This window comes from Crocuta crocuta, unplaced genomic scaffold (assembly GCF_008692635.1).
Source record: "Crocuta crocuta isolate KB4526 unplaced genomic scaffold, BGI_CrCroc_1.0 scaffold176, whole genome shotgun sequence".
NCBI lineage: Eukaryota > Metazoa > Chordata > Mammalia > Carnivora > Hyaenidae > Crocuta > Crocuta crocuta.
In genome coordinates this window covers 8623940-8650252 of record NW_027531905.1, presented here as the reverse complement: position 1 = coordinate 8650252, position 26313 = coordinate 8623940, and the positions used below count along the sequence as shown (strand labels likewise).

At 34.7% G+C, this 26313-nt stretch overlaps 1 protein-coding gene across 1 annotated transcript in view; it reads right to left on the bottom strand.

The window, feature by feature from the left end:
- Positions 1-26313, bottom strand: part of SOX5 (SRY-box transcription factor 5) — a 550850-nt gene that overhangs the window by 33668 nt on the left and 490869 nt on the right. Inside the window, exon 10 of the mRNA XM_077774502.1 lies at positions 5924-6101. Within this exon, the coding sequence (XP_077630628.1) occupies positions 5924-6101 (178 nt within the window). The remainder of the gene's footprint in view (positions 1-5923; positions 6102-26313) is intronic.

The following is a 26313-nucleotide window of genomic DNA, read 5'->3' as shown; positions in this document are numbered from 1 at the left end:
AGGCTTACACTCCTTGAATCTATCTCCTTTATCTGCTTCCAGATAAAGCACTCCAAAATATCCTCCCAAAAGGAATCTGGATCATGTCACTTTACCTGATTAAAAACCCATCTCTTGGTACCTTACTGCTTAAAGGAGCATTTCGTAAGATGGTGAGATGTAATATTCTGTGAAAAAATAATTCCATGTTCAAATAAGTGTGGGAAATACTAAATTAGAGTGAAAAAAGGTTTCTTCATTGCATAAATTCCCAAGATCGTGATAATGTTAATATGCACTGTGAATCTTCCAGAGATAACAAAAGTATGCAGCTTTTCCTAAATATACTGGAACAAGACACCCTGTAATGTCCCCCCTCCCCCAATGTCATTCTGGGATAAATTCCAAACACTTTACAATGGCCTAAAAGTCTCCTCATGTTATCAATTCTGCTTATCTTTCCTGCGTCACTTCCTTCTGGTCTCTCGTGAGTTCTGTGTTTAAGAAGCCCAGGACTATTTCCTGTTCCAAGCACTGGCCTCTGTCTCCCAAGCACTTCTCTTTTGCTGAAGTACTCTATACTCTTTCTTTTCTGTGTGTTTGGGACTCTATTCAGATGTCACCCCTTCTGTAATGACTTCCCTGATATATCCCAGGCATGCTCCTTGGCAACATTAGAACTTCTCATCTATATGCTCCTTCAAAACCTATACGTTCTTTTACAGTCACAGTGCCTTCCATTTGTCTAAGTTTGTCTTTCACACCAGTCTATGAACTACTTGAGGGCATTTTTAAATTTGCAGTCTTTTATGCTTTGGGCCCATGGCAGGGTCTATTGAAGGAATAAGTGCATATTTCTAAGTTGAAAGTATCTACCTTTGTGACTCCAAGGTGATTATCTATGTCATCACATCAGTGGAAGCCTGTACCATATGACACATATTTATTAAATTCATGGATTTAACAGATGCTATGAAGGCAATACAAATTCTTATTTACTACATATTTATTTTTCATAGGGCTTTTCAGCTGTAAGTAAAAGCAAGGGCACATGTGTTTCAAGTTATTTTCAACAAATATTAATTTTCTTTCGATTGTTGAGGTCACTTATCATCATCAAACTTTTGGCACCCTGATATGTAGCCATTTCTTCATCTGTGAAAACTCACAAGAATTAATTAGATTATAAATGTGAAAGCAATTTGTAAATTGTGAAGTGTTATGCAAATGTTAATTGCCAGATGTTGAATAATACCCTCAACTTCCTGACAGTCCAATGGCTTTCTATTACAGTATTACAATATTTTTGTCCAATAACCTACCCTCATAGTAGTTTTTCTCATTAAAACTGTAAACCAATGAAATTTTAAGGTAATGTCCTCCTTCGAACTTGAAAACATTTTTTTTCACCTTATTGAATCCATGTGAGTCTACTACTTTTGCTCAGCAAAGTTTTACTTTTCATGTGTTAATGCCTCTGAGGAATAAAGGGTAAGAATAAACATTCTAGTATCTTCCAAAGACTTAATAGAACAAGACTGTAGGCATCTACAGCCTCTAAGACTTTTATCTGCTTTTCCTCCAAACTTCCATCTGCGCATCATCCTGCCAAATGTATGGCATAGAGAAGACATTTAATACCTATTTATTAAATGAAAGGATAGAGAAATGACTGAAAAGAGCATCTAATGGGGAAAGACTACCCATAGGCTGAAAAGAGAGCATGCCAGCCAGAGATCATGATCCTATGGCCTCAACCTCCACTGGCTGTCAGTTTGGCCAAGTTACTAGGTCTTCATGTACAGTTGTTTCCTTGAAATTAAAACAGAAGAAATAAACAGAGTCACAGAACCATCTACACTGTGACAGGAACTCACTTAGAATCCCTGGGTAAGCACTTAGCCTCCTTAGGCCCTGGTTCTTTACCTGTAAAATAACAAGTTTTGACTAGATGATATGGATATCTGCTCTGTTTAAGGGTGTGTAATTCTAAAATCAGCTTAGGTGAGACTAGATTAAAATTCTGTGAAAAATGTTAGAAGTATTATATATATATACAACATAGGTGAAAAAGGCCAATAGAAGAAAGATAATTTTCGGTCACAAGATTCTAAACTTATCCATCATTCTTCTGACCCATTCATACCTTTTAAGGATCTAGGAGCAACCTATCCTTCGTGTACCATAGCAAAGGCATTCTTACAGAGTATATACTGTGAGGTTGGTCTCCAACCTCAAAAACTCACTTTCTCTATTTGTAGCTAATAGATATGTAGCAAAGAGCCCATGTCATTAATGGTAACTTAAGTTACTTTTAGTTCACAGTTTTCCTTGGTTTATTAATGGCATCACACATTAATTCTTCTTTCAGCGGTGACCTTTACAACACTGTTAATGTTCACAGCTTTTATCCAATGACATTATTACTCATTACAGTTTCAGCTTTCAACATCTGCATTTGCTGAAAAGAGAAAAGTAAATTGTAGTGGCCTCACATCCTTGGAAAATATGAGGGATGTATATGTAGTATGTAGGGATTCTTAAGGGAAAAAAAGTAAGAGAAGTTTTAGTAGCGGACAAAGTCAAATGATAAATGTCATTGAATACATTCTTGCCTTTCTAAGATATTTTGTCACACTTAATCCCTGGAATGCTGAAGTAAAAAAAATTCTTATGTGAGAAAAATACAAATCTATTAGTTATTTTGTTAGTTAAATATTCCAGTTCTAGTGATGTTACAAAAGTAGCTCATAGACCAGTGCTGTGATATTTACAAGGTTTGTGTCTATTATGGAAGTGAATCATTCCTGCCAAATAAAATATTTTTTCTTTTACATACTTAGGACATGAAAGCAAACCTTATCTTGGAGTCCATTTAACATGTTGAGCAGAGTAACTGAGTTAGACCATAACAGAATGGTTCATAATGATAAAAAGCACACGTGAACCCCAAACCTTTTTAAAACTTCTCAAAACTTAAATTTTGAGTTTCTCTTCTCACTGCTGCCCCACTGCCCCCGACTGGCTTCCTGGTGGCAAATAATCTGGAATTCTATTCTGCGGAGATTGAAGCATTTGAGATACATTCCTTCAGCCTTTTTTTCTGTCCAACCCACAATTTCTCTGTAACTTTACCCTTTTATCCTTCGTTTCATTCAGTCTCAGATAAAGGAAGGGCTTTGCTCCTTTCCAAGGTTAATCCTTTCTCATGATCTCTTCCACCATCGTCTGTGCTCTCCTTCATATCTTTATCTCTCTCTGACTCTTCTTCCCCTTGACTATATATATTATCATATATATATGAATGACTGTCCCATTTTAAAACCTGTCTCTACTCAGTCTTCTTAAAATAATCACTTCTCAACACTAAGCTTACAAAAAGACTAGTCTATATATCAACTGCATTTTCTTTCCTCATAGTCTTCAAATTCTCCTAAGGCATTCTCCTAAAACTTCTCCATCAGAGTTTACCTCTCCATTAGCTCCAGTTAAATCATAAGGCTTTTCTTTTTCATTTTTTTAAAGAACTTTTCTGCCAAATGGGTCACCATCAAATAACCCCTCCTCTCATAACTTTTCATTTTTCCTAGGCTAGCATTTTCCTATCTTTATTCTTATTCTAAGACATTAACTTGCTCTTTATCAGTTTTCCCCCTAAAAAAGCATGTGGTTTTAAAATGTATCCAACAATCTTTTGATATTCCTTCCTTCAGAGCTGGACCCTAATACTGTTTCCCTTGAGTTGGGCTGCACTTGTGATTCTTCTATAATGAAAAGAATAAAGCAGACTGGACTGTGTGTGACTTTTGAGACTAGGTTATAAAAGGCACTGTGGCTTTCTCTTTGCTCTCCCTCTTCAATCACCCACACTGGGGAAAGTTAGTTTCCATGCAATGAGCAGCCCTATGAAAAGACTCCCAAGGCAAAGAACTGACCTACCAGCCAACAACCATGTGAGTGAGACATCTTGAAACATGTATCCCTAGTAAGGCCCATAGATGACTGCCGCCCTGCCTAACATCTTGACTACAACCATGTGACCTTAACCCAGAACCACCCAGCTAAGGCGTTTCCAAATTCTGATCCTTAGAAACTGAGATAATGCATGTCGGTAATTTTAAGCTGCTGAGTTTTGGGTTAATGTGATATGCACTAATAGATAACTAATACAGTAGGTGATACCTATGATTCTTTATCCCACTTGTCTTTTTATTATACACACTCTTTTCTGGAGAACTTCCTTTTGAGGGGTCCATATATCTTTTCAAATTAGTGCTTTCATTTTCTTTTGTTATTTTAATTCCAGTATAGCTAACATACAGTGTTATATTAGTTTCAATACAGTGATTTAATAATTCTACACTTGGTTTCAATATATTGATTTAGTAATTCTATACATTACTCTATGCTCATTGTCATAATCATACTCTTAATACCCTTATACCATATGTAATTCGACAACTAAAATGCTGGCAAAAACCTTTACATATCAGACCTATTTAGTTTCCTCCTGAACATGTCTACCTAAATGGCTCCTTGTCTTTTAACACTTACTAAATATTTACATTTATGTCTTTCTCGTAATCTGCTTCCACTCTAGTCTTCTCTTTCGTGGTTAAGGGAGATATTATCATTCTTATTTTATGAATTAAAAATTCTAGACTCTTCTGTGTTCAACTTGAACCTCACTAAGTACTTTCTATTGAGGGTACGTTATATCAACTCTTCTTCACTAACATCTCCTCAACCTATTCTCTCCTTTGTTTTATCATTGCTTATTTTCCTTTCATGGAACTAACTAACTCTTGTCCTATACTAAAGCAGTGGGTTCCCTGATTCCAATCTTTCCCTGCTGCCAATACTCTTCTTAAAGTTCTGATCAGATTGCGGTCTGGAGAAAAAGTCAAATTTCTCAGGATAGCATTCAGTCAGATTCCATCTGCTCTATTCAGTTTTAGCCCTGATCACTTTCCACTACACACTCATTCCATATTCTAGCCAAATCAATGCATTTCTCAAAAATATGCTATTTTGCTCTGGATTTTTTCTTAAAGGCTAAAATGCTTAGTTAGGAATGTCTCTCTTCCTCAAGACTCTACTTGAATTAAGCTATCCCCAATTTAGCCTTCCTTGATCCTTCCCAAATAGAATCCCATACTCCTTTTTGATTACCAGGTTGTATCTGTGTTCTGAAATAACACTCTGTATGGCTATGAGATGGATGACTTTTCCCCTAATTAAACCTTGAGCTCCTTGAAAGGCTTGTCTGTGGTAGTCTCCATATAACTATATGCAAATAATAAACATATCAATAAATGTGGACTGAAGTATTTCTAGTCTAATTTATGTGTTACTATAGTAAAAATTATTAGAATTTTTAAAGTCATCTTATAGAAGCATTTTTCTGGTATTTATTTACTTCTCAACAAAAATGACAATTTTTGGAGAAATGAAGCTCTGTACTTTTTATAATACTTCAGTGTGTTCAAGTAATACTCAAGCAGTATGGAACTGATGAAACTTCATATCCTGATGGGTGACTGCTGATCTAGATATAATGTATTTCATCATTATGGACAGTTTGTACACATCACAAAGGAATGGAAATATATTTCAGTGATGGAAAAGGCAAGTCACCTAACAACAACATTCTGGAAACTTTTCTTTCCTGGGCCTTTTTTTTTTTTTTTAAATAAGCTGAAGAACATGTGTTACATCCATAAACATAACCAGTTCAATTAGCTTTTCAGGGGGACAGTATAACTTGGACTTCAGTTATAAATTTCATTTTCATGTTTAAGACAGACCTATGAAGTTCACCAAATTGAAACTCTCCTATTGAACTAAAACCATGCACATGGTATGCGTGATTCACCATTAAAAGATGATTTCATTCAATTGCTATAAACAGAAAATCAGCAAGAACAAAAGAAACAGAACTTACCTATTGTGCTAACTCTGGCTGAAGGACTAGCTAATGCTGCTGGGACAGAGGCTTTGAGGGGGCCTGCCCCACTGTTTATTCTCAGAGCTGGCATATGGGGAGAGGTGGGTGATGTGGGTGATTTGCCATCAGAGGTCTTGGGTTTAGCTGATAGGTTCAGTGGCTGTGCCACTTCATCCTGCAATGATCATTAGAACATGAGCTGTGATAAGGAAAGGCTGGTCAAAAAATGCCTAGAAAAACACAGGTATACAGCCTGGCATTTCCCATCCAATTACTCTATCAATTAGTGATCTTAACATTCAACTTGAACATCACAGTGTTTGGTTAGCTGTCAACAACATCACTTCCAACTACATATCATGAAAAACCTTTTGTATAGAGTACAAATTTATACTTTCTTGAGATATACATGTACTCAACTATCCAGAAAGTATACAACTGATGTCACCTGTAAGAAATATTCTTAAAAATCTATTCCTTGTACTATTCATTTTTATTGAGAGAAAATACATAATTCATGTACAATTATGATATAGACAGGCTTTTCTCATCCGAAGAATAGGGGTTGAATCCCAAGCATCTTTATAGCTTGGTACTGAGGCAGAGAACCTGGAACATCCATGATGGAGGAGTTAAATGGTATGCACCTCTGATCAGAACTACTCTCCAAATAAAATACATCAAAGAAAGAAATTTTCTAAGTTTCTTAGAAAATGATCTTTTCTCCTAGATTTCACAGAAACAGTTTTGGATTTGATCTAAACATGAAATTAATCATAACTAACTCTATACCAATATGTACTCTTTATTTATATGCTACTCTGTTCTAACCACATAACCTTATTATGTTTTAAATCTAGATTTGTTGTTCAGATTTTCTTTACAACATATACCACAATCAATACGCTGTGGTAGGAGGATCTTTATGTAGTTAACTCAGCGAATATGGTGATTTCCAATTATTCATTATTCAAACAGGTCAAGTTTACATAGTTTACATTCTGTTTTATACTTTGCTATATTAGCCCTTGTAATTTCATACATAAAATTTATATGTATAATTATCATTAAAATTTTTACCACATCATTTATAAGAATCAGATAATATTAACATTACATCACTCTTTTGGCTGAAAAATTTATTCCTTTTTTGTGCTCTAAAATTAAAACATCATGTCATATGTTTATTTTATTGATAACATCATCTACAATTTTACATTTTTATTGTAGAATAAAAATTTAGTTTGCACTGAACTACTGCTCTATCTTCATGAGTTAAGAACATAAAATATCTACCAGTAGTAGCAGGATAACTTGCCGAAGTGAAACAACTTATAATTAAATGGTGCCATTTGATGGCATGAAAATAAATATTACTGTGTACAATGTATATATACTGTGTATATACCAAAAACCATTGAAACAAATCACTTTATATAAATGGTAAAATGGTATATGATATCNAAGACCTAAGCGAAAGTCGGACGCTTAACCGACTAAGCCACCCAGGCGCCCCTGAAGTTTATATTTTTAAGTGGCTTATTGTTATTAAATCCCATGGTTAGCTGCACTTAGGAAACTCACGAACAAACTAGAAAAAAAATGACTCTTTAACATTTTTTAAAATCTGAAAATCTATGAGAATTCTAATGGCAATCATGATCACATTAGATGTGTAATAAATCGGTGACCATTATACTGAATTTATATGGATTCATAGAAGTGTGGAAGGAAGGAAGGAAGGAAGGAAGGAAGGAAGGAAGGAAGGAAGGAAGGAAGGAAAATCGATTCCATGGCTGGCTCACTATATAATTAAGAAGAGTTTACTTTAGCATTTTTAAAACAGCAGGGGCAAAATTATGCCTAAATTTTTCAATCTGGCACATTCAGTTGAGCTGGTGAGCCATAATCCTTCTATAGGACGTTATGGTTGACAGAAACTCGGAAGTATTGCATCCTTCTGGGTATTCTCCTATACCACAGTATGGATGAGTAGTTTGCAAATATGATCCTTGGATCAGTACCATCAGGATCACCTGGGAACTTAGAAAAGCAAATTCTCTATTCTAGAAACTTTGGAGGTGGGGTCTAGCAACCTGTATTTTAACAAGCATTCTCAGGGTTGCCTGGATGGCTCAGTCAGTTAAGTGTCTGCCTTTGGCTCAGGTCACGATCTCATGGTTCATGAGTTCAAGCCCTGCAACAGATTCTCTTCTGTCTGCGCAGAGTCTGCTTTGGATCCACTGTCCTCCTCTCTCTGCCTTTCCCCGCTCATGCTCTCTCTCTCTCAAAAAATAAAAAATAGAAATAAAAAAAGTAAGAAAAAGACAAGCACTCCCAGATGATTCTGATGCACACTAACATTTGAAAGCCGCCACCGTATACAATACAAAGGAAGATAATTTTTTAAAAAAATTATCAAGGTTCAAAAACTTTTAAAAATGTTCCTCAATGCAAGGATGTTACATTAAAAAATACACAGTTATCCTAATTTTTAAAATTTTATCAAAGCATAACATACTACTACTACTAATAAATGAAAGCATTCCTATACATAATAAGCTAAATATTACTGACATTCAGTAGACCAATACAGATTACAATCCAGATTCTCTTCTCAATAATTCAGCCTAAATATCCTGTCAGACAGGTGCTTGACCTACTGTTACCTATGCAGCCGTAAATATTCTAGACACTTTTTCCTCTATCAAATGTACCTGCTTACTACTTTCTATATGAAGCTACCAGCTTTTGTCCAGACAGCCTGAAAACTTCCCTGGACAGTATTCAGAACTCTTGCAAAAGTTTTGAGGGGATACTTGGAGAAATTAAGGTGGTTGTTTCACTTGACAGTGCAGAAAAAAAGAGAGGAAGGGATATATTCCCAGAGTTGCAACAGAAGAGATTTATGAGCACAGAGGAAATAGAGCATGATTGCATGTGTAGGGGGATGAGGGTCTTCATGAAGATGATGCAGAGATGTAGGTGCTGATGACAGGAAGCATATGAAATGTCATGTGCTTAGCTGTAAGCACTAAGAACTATTACATGCACATTCTGAAAAATGACTACCCAAAGCATTTATTACAGCAAGAGACTCGCTGGAACTCCTCCATTCAAGGCAGCACAGATGTCTGAAAGCCAAAAAGTGCAAAGCCCCAAGGACATAATAGAGGTTGACAGTTCCCAAGTTGATAGAAATGTCATTCAAAATTGCCCTTTCATTCTCTTTCATTGTGTGACCAGGCTAATGGTATATTAATAAGAACCCACATGCTTGATTCTTATACTGGTAACTATATAAATAATTTTGACCCATTATATGATATTATTTCACAATTTGGTTCTTCTAATAATTTACTACTGAGCTACTACACCAAATACCTATTATTCATGAAGAATACAAAAATTGTAGTAGTTTCCCATTTTCTATTAATTATTTTTCACTTGACTAGATGAAAATCTTTAAACCCTAACTATAAAACGAAAGTGGACTGCTTACTTATGACCTGCATGCTCATAATTATGAATGTGTGCAATAAATGCCAAAGGGAAGGATTTTTCTAAATGGTTTTCCACTTTTTTATTTGCAGTATCTTATGTAGGAGAAATTTGAAAGCTTAGCATGATCAAACCATACTCTTACAAATAAAGCATTCATTTTAAAATAGTAAATAAATATTTTTTAATATAAAAGAATATAAGTAATTTTCAAGGTCAAGAAAGCAGTGGGAAAAAAGCATTTCTATGAAGTACATCATAAAGCAATAAGGAGAGCAATTTCTTTTTAATTACTTGCCCAATTGTTATATGATGCTGCCAATTGAAATTTTTTAAAATAATGTATTTCATAATTAGTTAATTTATCCACAAAATGATAGTTATGAAAAATCTTATGTATCTGTTGAATAGTTCCAAAGTTGATATGTTAACCTAATACAAACACAAGGCAAACATTTAAGCTGAGGTAAATGTGTAAGCTAAGGTAAGCAACTTTTAACTAACAGGTTATTACTTACATTTATAGAATTCATAATAAACATTTCAAATCATTTATTTAATCTTCAATACTATGAAGTAATTAATAATCTCAAAGAGGAAACTAAAAATCACAGAGATCTAAAGAAACCCATGTTTTTGGACTCAACATACAATATTCTTTCTATTTGTGTAACAAATTTAATCTTAAATTTAAAAAGATATTGATGGAATAGAATTTCTGATATTCAGACTTAACCATATAATTCTTCACATAGTAAAACACATAAACATCATACACCTGTAACAAAATGAAGTCATACACACATTTGCTATGCATGTACTAAACTTCATAGTTAAGGCAACATTTATTTTGGTGATTTTCTTTGTGCTTCTCTGATCTCCATACTATACAGCATCAAAAATGTCCTCTGATAATGCTAAAAAGTCATCAAATTCGACTATTTTTTTTTGAGAAAATAACAAGGGCTCATACATAGTATGTCAGAAAATACAGTAATTCAATAATGTGTGAGAAAATAACATTTCACACACATAAATACAAGTTTTAGGAACCTATTTATGATTATAATTGCTCCTAATAAAGTGTTGTCTAATCTTAGTTGTCTGGGATAGAATGCAAAACAATTATAATCTAAACAAACATACATTTCAGGCATGTTCTGCTTACTTAGAGCTACTACAACTTGCTTAAAAGCAAACATTTCAGTTAATATCAACTTGTGGTCCCAGTAGTAGAAATACTGTGGAGGTTCTAATGAATTTGTATTTTGGCAATGAAAATAAATACCCCACACAGAAAAATAATAAATTTGGATAAAGAAAATTATTTGACATAAATATCAATAGGCTGAGGAGCACTGGAGAAATAGAAGTGTTATCATGAATGCAGAATTATTTTGTAAACCTAACAAAAACAGAGAAATAACTATAAAAAGTTAAAATATAATTTACTTAGATGATTTTCAAATAATATGCTTATTTTAGGAAAAAAATGTTACTCAAACATAATTGTATAATATTCTTAATTTTTAATGTGCCAAGACCAAATTGCTCATAAAAATCAAAGATAACTTATAAAAAAAAAATCATTCTCCAGAATCCTGGAGGCTTATTTCTCTCTCCCTACTCCTTAATCTTTCTTCATTTTTCTGCTAAGGAATTTAAATTTTTTTAATGTTTTATTTCTGAGAGAGAGAGAGAATGAGAGACAGCATGAGCAAGGGAGGGTCAGAGAGAGAGGGAGATTCAAAATCTGAAACAGCCTCCAGGCTCTGAGCTAGCTATCAGCACAGAGCCCAAAGCGGGGCTCGAACCCACAAACCGTGAGATCATGACCTTAGCCAAAGTCGGAAGCTCAATCGACTGAGCCACCCAGGTGCTCCTCTGCTAAGGAATCTTAACAGAGGGCCAGAAAATAGGAATACCAGTGATGAGGGAGCATATGGCAAGCTAAGGCAAAGTACAGGACCTCTGTCTGAAGGTGGGGTATGGGTGATATTCCTCTAACATTTCTAGCTGCCCCAGGGGATAGGCAAGAAAACAAATGGTTGACTGATAGAGACCATAGTCATGCAAGACAGGAGCCTCCTTCAGTTTATGGATAATTTAGTAAACTGCAAGAAAGAAGGTAATCTTATCCATAGCCTGAAATCTCAAGAAATTTATAGACTGTTTCCTGGAGCCCTAATGTCACCTTCATCAAGATGTAAGCGGATTTAGGTGCTTGCAACAGTGATGTGGGAAACAGAGGCAAATGAAAAACTAAATTCCCTTACTGCCTACAGCCCATTGACAAGTCCTTGACACAGACAGAGTCGAGAATGACACTTTGTTAGGGGCAAAAGGGGATCTTGGCTTAACATTATCCTGTAAGTCTCCTGAAACACATAAAAATTCCTTTGAAAACCTCCTTTATCTTTAAAAATTTTTTTTAATGTTTATTTATTTTTGAGAGAAAGAGAGACAGAGCATGAGCAGAGGAGGGGCACAGAGAGACAGAGACAGAATCTGAAGAAGGCTCCAGTCTCTGATAGAGCCCTATGCGGGGCTCCAACTCACAAACCATGAGATCATGACCTGAGCTGAAGTTGGATGCTCAACTGACTGAATCACCCAGGCGCTCCACAAACCTCCTTTATCTTTAAGCCCATGTATATGTTGACAATTATACTCCAAGCATATGGCCCCTGATATATATGTGTAGGGTGTCATGATTGAGATTTTACTAAACAGTAATAAATGGTGTTTTCCTAACAACAGCTAGCCCCTCAAGGGCCTGGAAACCTTGCTTCCAAAATTCCTTAGAGATTTCCCCTGTCCCTAACCCCTTCCCAACCTGAAAGTATATAATCAGTCACTCTTCACAAGCCCAGTGCAGCCCTTTCTGCCCAAAAATCTTGTCCCCATGTTTTAATAAAATCACCTTTTTACACCAAAGACGTCTTCAAGAATTCCTTCTTGGCCATTGGGTCTAAACCCCACCATTACCCCAAAACCCTCATCACCTAAAGAAATCTACTCCTTTCTTTCTATTTGTATCCTTGTCCCTCACAATATAGAATATATCTATAAGGTGCACCACTAAGGAAAGCAGATGAAAATATCCTCCAGAATAAAAATTTCACCTTTATCTACATCTTTATCAAAATTTTTCATTATCAATTTCTTATCAAAAATTTTTCCTTAAATATTTACCTAGAGTAATTATAAAAAATCAAATATTTATTTGGTAGTTACCAAATTTATAGCATTCTAATGGCAATGGAAAAGAACATCTAAATTTATTAAATCATCCACCCATTCATTCGTTCTTCATTGAATGAAATTTCAACTATTTATTACTTGCTATTACATGTTGGGCATTAGAAAAATGCAAATCACTTGACATATAGGCCTGTGGTTTTAAGGCTGTGTTTTTGTGTCAGGTAATAAACAAGGAAAAATTGTAGTTAGTTTATATTTAAGGCTGCAATAAAGATGTATATGGATGGATGTATTACGTTTTATTTAAACTTAATTATTTGAGGACAGTTTGTCTATGTATTTAATACATTCTTTCATTTATAAATACGATTGGATTCCTTAATAGCCATGCAATGATTGAATTAAAAAGTACAAAATTTCAGCCTCCTTCCTCTGCACTATTTGAAAACTGTGATTTTCCCCATATTTATCACAAATACTCATGTGAAGTATGTAGCAATGATAACATATGGGGAAGAGTAAAGGCACTCATGAAACATGTTGCAAAATTCATCACCCAGTTGCTATTATTCTCTCTGATGAAATAATCGTATTAAGTTGAGTAGGGAAGTTACACTACTGGTTGAATCACATAACGGGCACTCTGCAGCTTCACCTCTCTTGCCTAGCTCAGCTTTGCATCCATTGTCCAGTCCTAGTGTTCACTAGGGAGCCCTCCTTCAAATTTTCACCCAAATAAGGCATCTCTTTCTGCAGTTCAGTAGGGGTTTACTATAGAGAAAAACAAAACAAAACAGAACAGAAATACCATCAGGATATCCAAAAAGACTCTAGTGTCCCTGACCTTTCCTTCAAGAATGTCGATCAGAAAAAAGGTTTGCATTGATGTGCAAGAGTCAAGCAAACTAATACAAGATAAAACTAACTGAACATCTTACATTATTTTCGTAGCCCCTGAAGAATTCGGGTTCCTACTCGTGGCTTCTCCAACTCCATACTTGAGTAGTAAGTTCTTGGTACCTAAAAATTAAGTCTATCATCTTAAAGAACACAAGGTCCTGACTCTCCTTTCATGAACAAATGATTGCTTTTGGTTTTACAAATTGCAAGATGCCTTGTTAACCAGGCAGATAGAGTTTCAGGAGTTCTTTGATAGGTATGCTTTTGCTATGTTAATGCCACTCTTAGACTTGACCCTCCCTTAAATTCAAGTCTTAAGTGATTTAGCCGAGGGTAATGCAGTCTAGCCTCTCATTTAGCTTCCTAGTTTTGCCATTTTACACTTTTGCAAAATATATACCTGCTTCTTTTAAACATGGGTACCTGTGGGGTAGTTGGGGGACATTTGCTTCATTGTGGTAATTTTATAGATTTCACATTCAAATTGTTGGCCTTAACTTAAAGGTATTCACATAGTTTTCATCATTCCATTCGTTGTTTAACATGCTCCCTGTTCTTTCTCCATTAACATTCTAGTAGAGCATTTCCCTTCTTTTTTGATTTCAATGATTTAATAGGTCTAAACTGTAAATTACACCCACAAACACATGTATATATATTTGAACACAAATAGAGCAAAGAATAAAGAGTGTGTCTTGTGGAATCTCAATACTATTTCGTAACCATTTTTTAATTAAAAAATTGCTTTGAAATACTGAAGACAAATAATGCCAATGTTTCTACACACAAAGGTCTGTGGTAGCCAGCCTCCAAGACTGCCCTCCCCCCACCCCACCCATGATACTTGCCTCCTGGCATTTATGTCCCTGTGTATTCCCCTTCCACAATAAATAGGGTTGACCTATATAACCAATAAGATTTTGCCTATATGACAGTCTGACTCCTGGTACTAGGTCATAAAAGACATTGCAGCTTCTACCTTCCTCTTTCTTGGAACACTTGTTCTCAGGTATGGTTTCTCTGTCTTAGCACTATTGACATTTTGGCTGAATAATTTTGCTGTGACTGTCCTGTGTCCTGTAGGATGTTTAGCTGTACCCCTGGCCCTACTAGATGCTTGTAGCATTCCTGCCCAGGTTTCAGCAACAAAAGCTGTCTCCAGACACTGCCATATATCTCCTGCAGGAGAATGTCATGCAGGGGTGTGCCACCTGCCATGTCATGAGGACACTTAAACCCATAGAGAGGCCCAGTATTTTGTTAGGCAGTGATACCGAATCCATCCTCTATGAAGGAAGTATAACCAATACATGTGATGTTCTAATATTATTCCAAAGCCTTTTTTTTTTTTTACCATGATTGAATTTGACTCCTGGAAAAATGCTTGTTTCTCCTTCTTCAACCATAATACATGAATACATTTCACAAGTCTCCCTCAGTTTTACTCATTTACTTTACATATCATTTTTTTATCTTTTCTTTCTATCTCCCTTAATATTTCCTCTCCCTCCTTTTTAACATTTCTAACTCAGCTTTTGAAACTTTAATATTTTTTAATGTTATTTTAAAAAATTTTTAATGTTTGTTTTTTGTGTGTGTGAGAGAGAGACAGTGCAAGCTGGGGAGGGGCAGAGAGAGAGGGAGACAAAGAATCTGGAACAGGCTCCATGCTCTGAGCTGTCAGCACAGTGTCCGACGCAGGGCTTGAGCTCACAAACCATGAGATCATGACCTGAGCTGAAGTCGGACGCTTAACTGACGGAGCCACCTAGGTGCCCCGAAACTTTAATTTTACATTCACTCTCTATCTAACTTCTACTTTTTCTTTTCTTTTTTTTTTTTTAATTTTTTTTTAATGTTTTATTTATTTCTAGGAGAGAGAGAGAGAGACAGCGTGAGCAGGGGAGGGTCAGAGAGAGAGGGAGTCACAGATTGAAACAGACTCCAGGCTCTGAGCTGGCAGTCAGCACAGAGCCCGACGCGGGGCCCGACCCACGAACCGCGAGATCATGACCTAAGCGAAAGTCGGACGCTTAACCGACTAAGCCACCCAGGCGCCCCCTACTTTTTATTTTCAAAACATGCTAAAAATATACTGTATAAATACAGCTTCTATATATTTACTTAGAACAATCTTCTATGAGAAGACTTTTAGCTCACAATACCAAATGAAAACCCACTCACAGAAATTCTGCAGAGCAAAATTTTTCAAATGCATAATGTATTTGAAAAGAGGAAGAACAGAAGGAATACAAGTGTCAACAATAATATTTGATGAGAACAGACATAGCATGAGACAGTATAAAATGTACGGTGTTTCAGATTCAACTTTATTTAACCTCTGGTCCCTAGACAACTTCAAATTCTCAATAATAATGGTTATTTTGTCCTCTGGTGCTCATTATATCTGGAAGACTGCTATTATCTTTTAAAATGATTAATAGTTCTTCTACCAAGAGGCTAAAAGAAAGCATAAAGCAGTAAGATTTGATGTTAATAATCATACCAGTTCTTCTTATTAACCTCTAAATGCAAGTCTCCAAAAGCTTTTAAAAAATGCTTTAGAGAAATTAAAGAGTTGGTCACTCCTTGTGTAGAAAGAACATAATGTTTTCTTGGCACCACCTGATCAGTCCTTAAATTCATAATTAAAAAGCATTTGTCATTGTTACTTTCCTGTTAGTGTCACTTGAAGATACGTGAAAATGAATTAATCAAGAACTACAAAATTATCAAATGATGCAAAGGATTCATACACACACACACAAAGCAGGAGCTCTCGGAGCAATACAGCTTACAAAATAAACTCTAAGGAAATTGAAGACATGTGTTTTGGGTTTGGCACCTCTACCTGAACATCCAAAATGAGCATGGCAACCTCTCTGCCTAAATCTACAAAAGGAATTAATATCAGAAGGCAGTATAAAAAACACCAATACAAATGAGTATAAACTCTCTGTCCCACTGTCCCATTTGGAAGCATAATATTCACAGGGCAAAAACACTCATGAAAACATTAAAAGAATGAGCTCATCTTGAAATAAAACAATTAAATATTTTGGAAGACTCTTAGAGGGCTAAAAAAACTTATTTTTAAAAATATCTATGGTTTTTGGGCACCTGGGTGGCTTAGTCTGTTAAGCGTCTAACTTTGGCTTAGGTCACGATCTCCTGGTTCACTGAGTTTGAGCCCCATGTCAGGCTCTGTGCCGACAGCTCAGAGCCTGGAACCTGATTCAGATTCTTGTCTCCCTCTCTCTCTGGCCGTCTCCCGCTCACACTCTATCTCTGCCTTTCTTTCAAAAATAAATGAAAACATTAAAAAATTGTAAAAAAAAAAAATATATATATATATATGGTTCTTTTATGGAACCATAATTTTTATAAATTTTATAAATCCTAGGAAGAATTTGGTCTGGTTATAAGCAGATAAACCATCTTTAGATGGCCAACCTGGGAGAAAGGGAGAGAAAAAATAGCAGGCATAATCATACATAAAATCACTTAATACTAACTCTCATCAATTAAGTCTAAAACCTCATTTCCATTGCCTACCTTTATGCGTGTACAGTTTCTAATGGGCACAAGTCCCCAGTAGACCGGTGGGCTCACTATCACTATTAGGTGACTATTATGTTGTGGAAATTAACTGGTATATTGTGTGTATTTGGGAGACTTGAGTAAAAGCCAAATTGTCTAGGGCATAGAACCTTGGGGCAGAATGGATATATGTGTGTATGTGTGTGTGTAATGGAGTTAAAGGCAAATGAGACACAAAATGAGAAAGTTAGGGAAGACTAAGACAGCACCCTGTTATTACTAACAAACCACTGTATTCTGTTTAATTGCATTATTGATAAATTGTTTTCCATTATTGTTTTTTCACAGAGGGTTTTAAAAATTCCTTACATCTACATACAATATAAATCTCCCTGTGGCTAGTGAAGAATAGAAACATAGGCACTATCGTAATGTATTCCTCCAAGTGAATTCTTCTCACTACTTGAATTTCATAGTTCTCCCTAGTCTTCAGAGTTTTGCTTTCTTTTTTCTTGCTTTCCCCTATTGTTGAGGGTATGACATCTCTGGAACACATAGCTTTCTAGTTAGAGATGTTAGCTAACACAGCCATTGTCAGGCACTGCTTAGTGACAGGTTTCCTATGAATTTAACTTGAAACTTTACTAGGTCACTACATCTAAACCACAACTCTTTCTATTCCATGTACTGCAGACAGAGAAAGAGAGGCAATCATTGAAGACAAAGAGTAAAAAGTCCAAACACAGGCACAAATAAAATTTAAATGCAAAACTTACTTCTTTTGCTCCCACTTGGTTTAACCCAGACTGATTCTCACCTTTCATATTAAGGGAAGTACTGGCAATTTTCCTTAATGTATAGAATTAGAAGAGTTGTCCCATCTGGTTTGGCCTTACTTTTCTTTTTTTTCTTCTCATGTGGTAGATTTATTCTTTAATTTGTTCCAAAGTATCATTTAGGCATTATTCCCAACAGCAGTGCTAGTCATGGAAGAGAAGGAATTTATATTCTAGTAGTCTAGAACTGGGATTTGGATTTTAAATCTTAGATGCTTAATTAAATGAAATTTTCAGAAGTTTTTATAAGGTTATAATTCCCTTATTCCATGGATCCTCACCTCAGCTTTTCTAAAAATACAAAAAGGTATCAAAGGCATGAGCTCTTGGAATATTAGTTCTATAAAACTTGCTATTTGAGATTAGATGATTTTTACGAAATAAAGATTATTTTCCCTTCCCCTAAATATTAATGAAAAATAATGGCTTTCTAAAGATGATCAACTTAAAGTGTTGTTCCATTCTCCTACTAGAGAATGAATAAAAGAAAAGGCATAGTATATGTCTAATTGAATACAGAAATTATGCAACTTTTACCTGGGAAAAAGAATCTACTCCAAAAGAAATGCTGATTTTGTCATAAAGAGAGCTAATTTCTCAAGAAGAAATAAATGCTTAGAGCCCTAAACACTGTTTATTACATTCATATTTGGAGGGAGTCAGTTAAATATTATAAACATATAAAATCACATCAAATAAGTTTAGTAAGCTAAATATTAATATTTAAAAATAATTTGAATACTTTTGTATTTGTTCATCTTATTGCTGATTTTCTAATACTGTTCACTTACTCCCTGACATCTAAATAACTTTACTAGTTACAAAGCATCCTTACATATTTTTTATTTTTTAAAGATTTTATTTATTTAATTTTTAAATTTATTTGAGAGAGAGAGAGCATGAGTAGGGGAGAGTGGCAGAGGGAGAGAGTGAGAAAGAGAGAGGGAGAGAGAGAGAGAATCTTTTTTTTTACATTTTTAAATGTTTTATTTATTTGTGTGAGAGAGAGAAAGAGAGATAGAGAGAGAGAGAGAGAGAGAGAGAGGCAATGTGAGCAGAGGAGGGTCAGAGAGAGAAGGAGACACAGAATCAGAAGTAGGCTCCGGCTCTAGCTGTCAGCACAGAGCCTGACGCACGGCTTGAACCCACGAACCATGAGATCATGACCTGAGTGGAAGTTGGATGCTTAACCAACTGAGCCACCCAGGCGCCTTGAGAGTGAGTATCTTAAGCAGGCTCCACACTCAGCCACTCAACAAAGAGTCAAATGTGGGCCTTGATCTCAGGACCTGAGCTGAAATCAAGAGTAGGATGCTTAATCAGCTGAGCCACCCAGACGCCCCTGTCTTATTTTAGTATCACAGCAAGAGTGTGAGATACTATCAATCCCACTTCACAGATAAGGAAACTGACATCAGAGATATTTAAAAATTTGCCAATGGTCATAACTTTAGTAAGCTTGGGACTTGAACTCAAGTCACTGCAATGTAAGCCTAAGTAACTTTCCATCTAAATAAATACCATCAGGAAAAATTTCTTGGAAAAATCGGACTGGCAACCGAAATCTTGTAATTTCTTCTTCATTTCGAAGACACTGTAATACCCCATTATTAGCATTATCAGGGATCAGTTGGGGTAATTTTAGTCTGAACCCTAGAAAAATGTTTATAATGCTAAATCATAAAATATTTTACCAAAGTGGCTGCCTACAAGTAAATTCCAAATATATTCATATATCTAAAATATAAAATAAAAGAGTACATGTTTGAAGTAAATGCATAAATATCCTCAACACTACTATTTGAATAAACCTATTTTGTTTCAACATAAAACACATTGCCATTTACCTACATCCAAATGCTGTCCAGTCGTTTAGAGAGGAACTAATATTGCAAGAAATGAAAGAGAGGGTAGAAAAGACCTTTAGCCCACCTACTGGCTTGACCAAAGGCTATGAATCCATCCCAGGTTTATTTCAAATGAGTTGTGTCAAAGGTTACCCACAGGCCATTTTATTGTGATTGATAGCTGATGTCTGCAAATCTCCTTTTATTTTAATGATAACCTCAATAGAGTCATTAAGGCATTCTTTGTCTTCACAGCAGTGACCAGGAGGGAACTGATGTCTTTAAAGAATTTGGTAACTACTTATAGAGAAGGTCAGTTAAGGCCAGTTTTTATGTTGTGCTCAGGAGACAAAATATTTTTTCTTGATGTATTGAAGATGCTTGGCTTGATTATATATTCTGCCTATTGCTGTTATAATATTAAATTCAAGGTATAGGGCAAAGAAAATTCAATAAACATGAAAAGGCTTAGAATTGAGCATCAGGTAAGAGTCTGATTTTAATTATAATGATCTCAAATTTGTATTAAAGCTCTCAGCATAATGATTCTTAAGTGTCTGTATTGAGTTAAGCATGTCATGAAGCATGAAGAATTGCAAGATTGATTTATCAGATATTCATTTAAGAAATAGGCAATTAAAATAATTAATGTGTAGTGAAACTCAGCTGTAATGCCGCATGTTTAATTTTTCCCAACCCATAACATTAAAAGAATAATACATTTCACAGTCTGGATGGCATAAAAGATTTTATATAGCAACTGTAATGATATCATTACATAAGAGTTTTGATCATATCTTCTAGACTGAACTAAGGAGAAAGGATAAGTGAATTTATTTTATATTTGACCTTATTTTAAATGTTGCTTTTGGTCATTAGATGGCCAATTAAAATGAATCTGCATTCTTGATTCCTGTAGTAAGGGATGAAATACATACATAGACACATATGTTTATACAAGTAGAATATAAACTAATATGTGAGCATGTATAGATGAAATATTTCTTTGCCATATTTAAGCTAGATTGTCTGGCAAAAAGAGAAGCAGAGAATGCTGAACTACCAAATATAAGAGAGAAAGATAAAATAATTTTCTTGCCTAAAATTTCATTTGGGTGAATTGTCCATTAAACAACATAACTAAATGAGCCAAAATTAGTATAAGCCTGTGCCTCTTATTTCAGGATGCACTTAATTCTTCAGCATCTGTATGGGAGGCCATTCACCTGAAGATGTATTCATACTAAACAACTCATGCCGCTAACACAGAAACCAGAATTAATTAATTTATACCTGGCCAGAATATTGTTGAGGTTTTTAAGGCAACTTTTTCTAATTTCAAGATACTTGAAAAAGCAAATTCAACAATGAGAATCAGGGCAGAAAGAATTATACAGTAAGGTTTAGTAAGTTATACATGCTTCAACTACAGATAATGGTAGTTATGCTGCTCATGCTGCATTGAGATTATCCTCCAATGATTCAAGCCACTGAAATTTGATACTTCCACCTAAGGGGCCCCAAACTCAGTCACATGTCTGAACAAAATACCTTGATTTGCCTCCACAGATGTTTTGCTTATTTGTTTGATCATTCTTTAACAGAACTAGAGTAATAGTTACATGTCAAATATTATGCTTGGTGCTAAGAATGAATAAGAAATAACCCCTATGCTGAAGAGACTCAAACTCATACAAGGGAACACAATGGCAATCAAGTGTTGTAAGGATGCTGGGGTAGAACACAAGGAGTATGCATCTGTGCAGTGGAGTTACATATGATGGAATAGCCGGTTCTGCAGAGAGGTGATAATTGAGATAGATATTATAAATTGGTGCAAGGCAAAAGGGAAAAGTGGAATGAAGAGGGGAAAAGCACCCCAGAGAGCCAGAGTGGCACAAACATAAGCAAAAAGATGTATAATAAGGTGATACAGGAGAGAGTAACTCCATATGGAACATACAACGTGGGATAGGGATGTTCTAGACCTGCATTACAACCAAGTTATTTCTATCCTTAAAATTCAGATGAAACCCAACACTCTGTTCTTTCATTCCTACATGCCTTTGCATAGGCTGTTTCACATCCTTCAAAAACCTTCCAGATGGCACATCTTCTGGAAGTCCTTCCTCATTCCCCTATTTCTTCCCAGGTTGTACTAGGAACTTTTTCCCTTGCCTCTATATTATTCTTTGGCCAGTACTTAGCCCATAGTGTTTTAACTGTCAGTTTGTCCATCTTCCCCATTATGCTGCACAGGGTGTTATTTATTGTTCTTTTTTGTTCTACCATAGTGTCCACCGTATTATAGGTGCTCCTATATTAAACGACATTAAAGTTTACAAAATAAAACTCAGAAAATGTTCTTTCTAAAAGTGACATCTAAACAATGACTCTAGAAACCTCATTTATGAATAACATACCCATTACGCAGTCTTTTTAAAAAGATTATATAAACCAGTCAAGAAACATCTTGCTTTGTTTGTAAAGTCTATTTCTATTACTTGGAAATTTTTTTTTTTCCAAAGGAGGACATTCCTCTTTTTTCCAGTAGAAGATAACTCCTGTAAACTAAATCTTGTTTTTTTAAAAATAGGATTCAAGTACATTTTGAAAGATTATTTCAAAACCTTTCTATTTCTTTTTCTCACTAAATTGCCAATATTTTATTTTATATGCTCAGAATTCTAGGAAATAATATGGTTACACTAAAGGCCCAAAAGTTCACCTGACAATAGCTAAAAACATATTACTGACTTAAAAAAATTGCTTACACAGACACATTGTCTTAGATACTGTGGTATTAATAATTTAACTGCAAAAATAAACATATAGTGAAAACTACATCACAAACAGTGATAACTACAGTTGAAATTCATATTATTAAGATTGAGCTGTAGAATATTAACATGTAATCTAGTAAACATTGATTGAGTGCATATTATGGGCCACCCACTTAGAATTCAGTGGATAAAGGAAGTGTATCTAATATGATCAATCTTATGAAACTGATCTTTCTTTCAATTATTTTTTTGCAAGTCCATAAATTGTACTCCCAGGTATTATCAGAATTCTACCTCAGTGCAACTCTATAAAAGCTAATAGGTAAAAAACAAGCAAAACCAAACAAAAATTACCCAGTGGTTCTCTTAAAATTGGATCAGAATTGGGCGCCTGGGTGGGTGGCTCAGTTGGTTGAGCATCTGACTTCATCTCAGGTCATGATCTCACACTTTGTGAGTTTTAGTTCCGCACTGGGCTCTGTGCTAACAGCTCAGGGCCTGGAGCCTCCTTCAGATTCTGTCTCCCTCTCTCTGCCCCTCCCATGATTGTGCTCTGTCTCTCTCTCTTTTGATGATAAATAAACGTTAAAAAAAAAAAAAAACTGGATCAGAATTATCATTTTTAGATGAATGACAGAAGTATTTGCATGAAAACTGGCACTAAAAATTCCATCAGCTGACCCAAAATTCTTGTCTTGGCCTGTATTTATATAGAATTGACCTGAATATTGAGCTCCTGCCGACTTAAAATAAAACTTTGATCCTCAAAAGAGTTACACAGAGCAGTATAGAAAACACAAATCTGTACTTATTTAAGGACATTCCTTTTGCTGTCATAATGCTTTTATACATACTTCACAACAGATATTTTTCTTATGTTATTTTGAGTGCTACTGGAAATACCACAAGAGAAAAATTTTTGCAGTATTTCATCCTTTCTATTTTTGGTTTCAATTTCTTTTTCTCCTATTTATGAAATATCTACACTGCCAAAAGTCATCAAAATTGTACAACAAACCATAACAGCTCAAATTATATAATGAACTAGAAAAATAAGATTCCTTGGCTATTGAAAGGCCCAATTTAAATGAAAGTCTCATACAAAATCTCAGTACTGAAAATCAGTCTTGTAGTTCTTTAACTACAACAGAGTTCTAATTAAAAAATACTTTGTGGTTTTATAAAACTGTAGGGTTCTTAGTATTTTCTGGTATTGGCAAACAATTTGAGGGAAATGAATTATCTATTATTATTATTATTATTATCTGAGTATACATTTTTCCCCTTCATAATGTAAAATTTACAAAATGAAAATTTGGTCTTTATTGTTTTCTAAATTTACAGATCTCGTCTTTCTCCTTTTGAAAAATAAAAGTCACAAAGAGTATTTTTTTTAACTGTTGGGTTCTGAATAACTCACTCAATGGAATTAGCTAGTCCATAGTTGGGCATCAAGGGCTAACAGCTGTGGAATATTGCAACTGTAAGTCATATAGCTTGTAAGGAGGGGAGTGTAATTCTAAGAAGTGTACAATTATATTATCTACAGGAGGTCCAGGAATGGGAAAGGGGCACATTTTTCCCATAAGAACTTTAGGACACCTCAGAATTCAGGTAAGGGAAACTGCTAGCTGTTCATGATATGTAGACACTTGCATTTGTAGGCATGCCCCTTTCTACACAGCTCTTTGTTAAACAAGTTCTTAGCAATACTCAATAGTCCGAGCCATTAAGAATGTGCTTTAAAATTTAATGTTTCAAAGATTAAAATTTTAGTGAGAAAAATTCTTATTCAACATAGAAAATTTTTCAAATATATTTTTAAGTAAAAGAAGAGTCATAAAATGATTTCATAGGCCCCAAAACAAACCAACAAAAAGACTGTTGCATATTCTGAATGCTATTCTGTGCCTCCTATGTCCTCAAACTTGAAGATATATGAGATAAGAAATATTTGTGCTTACAAATTTCCCTGGTCATATTAAGCAGCTGCTAAATAATAATTCATAGTTAATGTGAATTACACCACTCACTGTGTGTCTGTTGAATACATTTTTTTTTTTCACATTTAAGACTTGTCAGTTCATACAATTTCTGGTCTTTGTTTAAAAAGCCTTAATTAAAAATGACTGTGCTTTCTAGCTGATTATTGCCAGTAAAGAGAAACTATATAAATGATGGTGGAGAATTTCATTATCTCATAATTTTTTGAATAGGCTTTGGATTAAAACAGTCTCTGTTTCTTGTTGGGCACAATTAGGGCCACTTCCATATCATATGTGCATAGGAAAATGGGAAAATAGGTGTAACCAAAAAAGAATCTCACTTTATAGAATATAATACAATAATATAGGTATTAGCAGAACTTGGTATATAAACCCACTATCACTAACATAAGTAGGATTTTAAGTGCATTTTGAATGTATGTGCTTAAATAAATCATAAAATAATTATCACTCATAATTTTTACTAAGAAAATAATCACATTGTTTATAGAAATTTTACAGAAACTTCACAGTTTCTGTTTTCAGTTAGTGGCATTGCATATGTATCTGACAAGTATTTTCTAATAACATTTTTAACTAGAAACACGGAAGGATGAAAGAGAGGAACAGAGAAGGGAAGAGATGAAGGAAAGGAAATAGAGAGAGAGAAAGATTTTCAAAGAAAGTTATCCTCCCAAAAATACTGCAGGTTTAATTTAATGATGAAAACGATGCTATTTATAATTTGAAAATACCCTTTTGTATTTGTTTTAAGACTGTAGCGCAAAAAAGAGATTGCAGCACATTTTTCACTGATTTTTTTTTGAGCTAGCTAAAAGTCTGCTGCACTTGGCAGATCTGCTGAAATCATACTGGGTTATAAACTTTTGTGTAAAAATCAAGCATTTTTTAAAAATATCAAAAGCAAAAATCAGACTAATTAGAGTTTAAGGTCTATTTTCCTTTGTGGCTTATTAACATGATCAAAAGATATGATAAAATGGTAAAATAAGAGTTCCAAAACTCTTATGATCACTAATAAATAGTAATTATAATTTTAAAGGTGACTGCATTTGAATCAATACTTACGTGTTCGTGTTAGTACCAAAATATCACTCCAAAAACTCAACCTTGTAATTTGCTTTATAGAGGTGATGACAAGTACTATTAAGGGTATGTATTTTCTTATATTACTAGTGAAACAACTCTGATGAAGTAAGTGAATCTGAATAAAACTCAGGAAATACTTCAGGTTATATCCATACTCCTTACACTTACTTGCTGCTCTTAATAGGCTATACAAAATTGTCTTTTTCCACCTGTATATCCCTCATCATAAATCTCACTATATACTCTGTTCCATGAGGGCAGAGATCTGTCTAAACTATGTGCCAGTGTCCTCGGGTCCTAGGATTCTGACATATCATAGGTAATTAATAGACATTTGTCAAATTAAAATGTCTTGCCTTTCCAATGGCAAGGTCCAATATATGTCATTAAGGCTCAAATTCCACAGTATTATTGGGAAATATTGTAGAGATACTTAAAATTATTACTTAATTGGTCCAAAGGATAAAAGAAAAAACATTTCCTTTGCTCAAAAACATAGTCCTTAAGAAAGGAAGGCAATGAGTACATAATAATCACAATTTACAGTTTATGGCAAATGGAAAACATATTATTTCTTTACATTGAATGAACTTAGAATATGGCTTAAATCCCTGAACAAGAAAAAGTGGTACATGATCTAGTCTTTATCATTCTCAGCCTCATTTCTTAGCATTCTCCCTT